General features: G+C 35.3%; 1 protein-coding gene across 1 annotated transcript; it reads left to right on the plus strand.

Annotated features, from left to right (window-relative positions):
- Positions 1 to 496: 496 nt before the first annotated feature.
- LOC127974417 (carbohydrate sulfotransferase 8-like) lies at positions 497 to 3,480 on the plus strand. The gene is made up of 2 exons (XM_052577650.1): positions 497 to 711; positions 2,124 to 3,480. Exons 1-2 carry the CDS (start codon positions 604 to 606, stop codon positions 3,162 to 3,164), a joined length of 1,149 nt encoding a protein of 382 aa, XP_052433610.1. The 5' UTR covers positions 497 to 603; the 3' UTR covers positions 3,165 to 3,480.
- Positions 3,481 to 5,466: the final 1,986 nt, after the last annotated feature.

The following is a 5,466-nucleotide window of genomic DNA, read 5'->3' on the forward strand; positions in this document are numbered from 1 at the left end:
TGAGTGTGTGTGTGTGTACACAACCATATTTTGGGGACAGATTTGCACCCAAAAGTGAGCAAAACCTGTAAAAATCTCCTAAAACCTCCATTTGGGGACATCCTCATTTTTAAAAAAGTTTCAAAAGTGTATAATTATCTGTATATAAAAACAATAGAAGTCTATTTATTGTTTACATTTAGACATCTAAGTAAGTGTGTGTGTGTGTGTGTGTGTGTGTGTGTGTGTGTGTGTGTGTGTGTGTGTGTGTGTGTGCGTGTGTGTGCTTCTCAATTAAATGTTTGAAACAAGCTAACATGGTTATGCATGGAAAGCTCTAATTAGTGAATGTTTCTCATTCACTCTGTAATTACAGAATAAGTGCTTAGAAATGCTGGAGATTGTTTAAATGGAATGAGAAAGACGCAGCATGTGGCCTTTATGTGTGAGCACACACACATGATCCACACACACACACACACACACACACACACACATGATCCACACACACACACACATGTTCAATTAAGACATGCTTTTTTGTTCCGAATGATCTCTGATGCATGTTTAAGTTGAACTGTTTTTAAAGATGATGCATGTCATTTTTAATATGCAGAATCCATTATGCATATCAAATATTGTTACTTTATTGCATTTGCACACACAGCTCATTTGTGCGTCTCTGTCTGTGTTTCAGGTGTGAGGTTCAGAGGAAGCACTCTGTCCAGGCAGGTGAGAAGATGCAGATCTTCTTATTTAGTTTGTATGAAGTGACAGTATTAAGCATCTTCTCCTGTCGTCTCTTCTCTTGTGCCCTCAAAGCGAGGGGCAGATGTAACCTTGCGTCACTAATCAAATGAACCCTGACTTCATAATAAACGAATCACCTCGTTGATACTGGATTTATGATTATTCATTTCATTGACTTTATTGCACCTTAATGAATCCAAATGAGAAGTTAAATCTATATTTGCCACAGGCGACATGTTTTGGAAATCAGGTGACGTCGAGAATAAAAAAAAAAAATCCTCATCAATTAGCAGATTAGAGATATTCAGAGAGAGTCACAGATGATCTGTAATGAGACACATTCATCCTGCGGAGCTCAGGAAGATCACACACGGGTGAACGGCTCCATCTGATGGCTACACAATACACCAACAGAACTATATTTAATATGCAAACTTTTTATATATGTGTGTGTATATATATTTTAAAATTAAAAATAAAAATCCTAAATGCAAGTAACATATATATATATATATATATATATATATATATATATATATATATATATATATATATATATATATATATATATATAAATGTTACTTGCATTTAGGATTTTTATTTTACATTTTAGCTTCTTATTATTATTAGTAGTAGAAGTAGTATTGTTATTAGTATTATTATTTATATATTTATTAAAGGCATCAGCATGTGTGCATTAAAAGAGTTTATATATGTAATCCCAAATTCTCATAAATTTTATACATCCATTTTTTATTTGGACTTTTAGGTTCTCTTTATTCTAATAGTGATTGAAATCATTCTATCTGAACACAATGATTTGGTTTTAATTCAAATCTAAATGAATTTAATTCAATGCTATAAATACCACTATAATGTATTCATACTTCACAATACTTCAAATAATTAATTATTATATTTTTTCATTGTGAGAAAATGAATCAAAAATTAAAGATTTCATTTTAAATAATTAATGTTGAGTGAAATATAACAATAAATATATTCATTTATTATAATGAAAATATAGATTTATTTACATTACATTTATTTACATTTATTCATTTAGCAGACGCTTTTATCCAAAGCTAAAAATGATAATTAATAAAATAAATTATGTAAAATATTTTTGAGTGAAATATAATAGAACAAATATATTTTCCTCTCTTATAATGTAAATATATATTTATAAAAAATATGATTATTATAATTATTATTAATATTTTTAGTGATTATTTTTATTTCCCTCTTATACAGCCAAAATATATATTTATTTTAAATTATGATCATTTAAAAAAATATATTTTGTAATTTTTTGAAGTGTAATATAACAATAAATATATTCCTCTTCTGATGTGAGGATGCTTCATTGGTTTGTCTTATGTGTGTGTTTAAAGGAGCAGTGCGCTCAGTTCAGTGACCGAGTCAACCAGCGATCAGAGGAGGGCGACATCGACCCCATCTCACCAATGCAGCTTCCAGATTCCCAATGGGAACGAGACTCGGCCACACCGGGGTCCCGGGAGCACGACCCGAGCCCTCAACAGGTCACCAAACGCCACCGGAAACTATTAAAGACCAGCCCTGTGCTGAGACCCAACTCATCATCTCCATCACGCGTCCAGGAGTCCCGTCGGCGGATCATACGGGACGTCTGCGGGAAATACCGGAGTAATATTTCACGGACGATAACGCCACATCACGTCTCGCGGATTTACGTGGAGGACCGACACAAACTGCTGTACTGCGAGGTGCCTAAAGCCGGATGCTCCAACTGGAAGAGAATCCTGATGGTTTTAGCCGGCGTCGCCAACTCGACGCGAGAAATCAATCACGTGGCCGTTCATTACGACAATCACCTGAAACGCCTGGACAGCTTCGACCATCAAGGCATCACGAGTCGTTTAGAGACGTACACCAAAGTCGTCTTCGTCCGAGAGCCGATGGAGCGACTGGTGTCTGCGTTCAGGGACAAATTCGAGAGTCCTAATTCCTACTACCATCCTGTCTTCGGAAAGCCCATCATCTCCAAATACAGGGTGAATGCATCGCAGACGGCTTTGAAGACGGGAAGCGGCGTGACCTTTCGAGAGTTCATGCACTATCTTTTAGACGTGCATCGTCCCGTGGGAATGGACATCCATTGGGAAGCGGCCAACCAGCTTTGTAGCCCCTGCCATCTTCACTACGACTTCATCGGGAAAGTCGAGACCTTGGAAGAAGACGCCAACTTTCTTTTACGAAAGATCGGTGCGCCGGAGAACCTGTCGTACCCCTCGTTCAAAGACGGGAACCCCAAAGCGGCCAGAACTTCCACTCAGATCACACAGCATTATTTCTCGCAGCTGAACGCGTCTGAGCGCCAGCGGGCGTATGACTTCTACTACATGGACTACTTGATGTTTAACTACTCCAAACCTTATAAAGACCTGTACTGACGCTCGTGCTTTAACCCCTGGTTACCTGTCCGTCGTCTGATCAGTGCTTCACAGACTAATTACACTAATCCATAATTACACAAACTCAGCCATCAATAACCCGCAGCACATCACTCATTTACATAAATGTGTCCTAACCAGAACAGAATAAATGTTCATGTTAATTTCAAAACTCACAGACAACTATCAAATGTTTATTACACAGATACACTACCATTAAGAGTTTGGGCTCAAAAAGATTTTTTTAAAATATACGTTTATTCATAAAAATTGATTTTAAAAAGACATTTCTTTCAAATAAATGCTGTTCTTTTGACCTTTCTGTTCATCAAAGAATCCTGAAAATATTTCTTCTTCACATTAAAATAATGGAGGAAATTATTATTATATATATATATATATATATATATATATATATATATATATATATATATATATATATATTTTTTTTTTTTTTTTTTTTTTTTTTTTTTTGGATGTGAAATTTAACTCTGTATATATTTGAATTTATAAGAAATATTATTGATAACAAAAGAGTTAAGTTAATTTTAGAGATTAATAAAAAAAATTCAGCAGTTATAATAATCAGAAATGTTTATTGAGCAGAAAATCATTATATTTTCATGATTTCTGAAGATCATGTGACACTGAAGACTGGAGGAATGATGCTGAAAATACAGCTTTGATCACTGGAATAAATTACAGTTTAATAGATATTTACATAGAAAACATTTAATTTAAATTATAATAATATTTCACAATTTCTACTGCATTTTGGTCAAATAAATAATGAAGCTTTGGTGAACGGCAGAGTCTTCTTTCAAAAACATTCAAAATTCACCAAACTCTTGAATGGTAGTCTATGAAGGTGGGATTTTGGACCAATCAGATGTCAGAGTGGGCGGGGCTACACTAACCAGTAACCAGATGATTGACAGAATATCTCAGTTTAGGACAGAAACTCAGATTAAGAAACTTTGTTGCTTTGTTGTGCCAAGCATATTACGTTCCACTGGTGGAAAAACTGTATTCACAGCGCAACTGTAGAAAAGGGCAACATTTGTGAGAGTAAAACGACCCTCTAATGTTATAGCTTTCATCTCTTACAAAAAATACCACGGTTTTATAATGTTAGCATGGTACTCTTTGCAAAAAAGTGCGTGTGGTGAAGGTATAACTATGCTGATTTGAAACATACCATGGTGTACTATGGTATTTCAGGGTACTTCCAAGAATACAATCGCACAGCACATGTCACAAAACCATAGTACCATGATAGTTTTTTGTAAATACTATAGTATGTGACTATGGTAAAACAACACCACTATAAAGTACATGAATATAGTAATCATGATCAATTAATACCATGGTATTTTTAAAGGGTTATATATTAAGATGTTCACTAACTTCCCTTTAGGAAACACACTCGATCCTCCTCCACTAGCTACACTGATATTTTCACATAAATCTATAATCTATCTAAAATTGTAAAAAGGGCATTCAGAAGATTATATTTTTCTATGTATTTGTAAAACGGCTTTAGATGTGATCGATGCTTTTGTGCAAATTCATCTCTGAAGTCAGCGACTGTCTGTTGGGTTTGCGTGCGTGCGCGTGTGTGTGTGCGCGCGTGCGTGCGGCGTGCGTGTGTGCGTGCGTGCGTGCGCGCGTGTGTGCGTTTGTGTTTCTAACACTACGCTGATGTCTCGTACATGAGCTTATTTCCAAACACAGACATAGAACTGAACAGATTCTGTCCAATGCAAAATGCACAGTTTAAGAGCTATATATGATGAGCATAATATATTTGTATTTTATTTTATTAGAGATCACAGAGAGTAGACGTAAGATGATGTGTTTCACAGTAAAGACTGAATCAGCTTTATAACCGTGAGTGTTTCTTCTGTTACCTGTGTCCCTCACACTTCTTTAAGAATACGTTTATAAATATATACAGTATATATAAATATATATAGATCTATATAATATCACACATACAGTAACTGGTGAATGTATAACTAACTGTTGTTGGTGCAAAACTGTAAAATCCATATGATCTATACGCCCTTTGCCTTATTTGACACTGCCAGTGTTTCAGGAAGAGCTGCAGTCGCAGACTGACAGTGAATAAACATTTTGTCTTTGGCCTTTTTTGTCTTTTTCATGTGTCTTGTCTTGGCATAAATGTGTTTTTATGAACAGTGTACGTCAGGTGATGTTTGGATTTTCATATGAACTATTCTGATCTACTGTAAGTGTTGCAAACCACCTCCAACCCCTGTGTGTGTAAATCGCTACATGT

Source organism: Carassius gibelio, chromosome B16 (genome assembly GCF_023724105.1).
Source record: "Carassius gibelio isolate Cgi1373 ecotype wild population from Czech Republic chromosome B16, carGib1.2-hapl.c, whole genome shotgun sequence".
NCBI classification, from domain to species: Eukaryota; Metazoa; Chordata; class Actinopteri; order Cypriniformes; family Cyprinidae; genus Carassius; species Carassius gibelio.

Excerpts from the sequence above, each read along its gene's own strand:
- LOC127974417 (XM_052577650.1), top strand. The coding sequence starts at position 604 with ATGCATATCAAATATTGTTACTTTATTGCATTTGCACACACAGCTCAT. Across the intron at positions 712-2,123 it reads GAAGCACTCTGTCCAGGCAG|GAGCAGTGCGCTCAGTTCAG; the intron begins GTGAGAAGATGC and ends GTGTGTTTAAAG.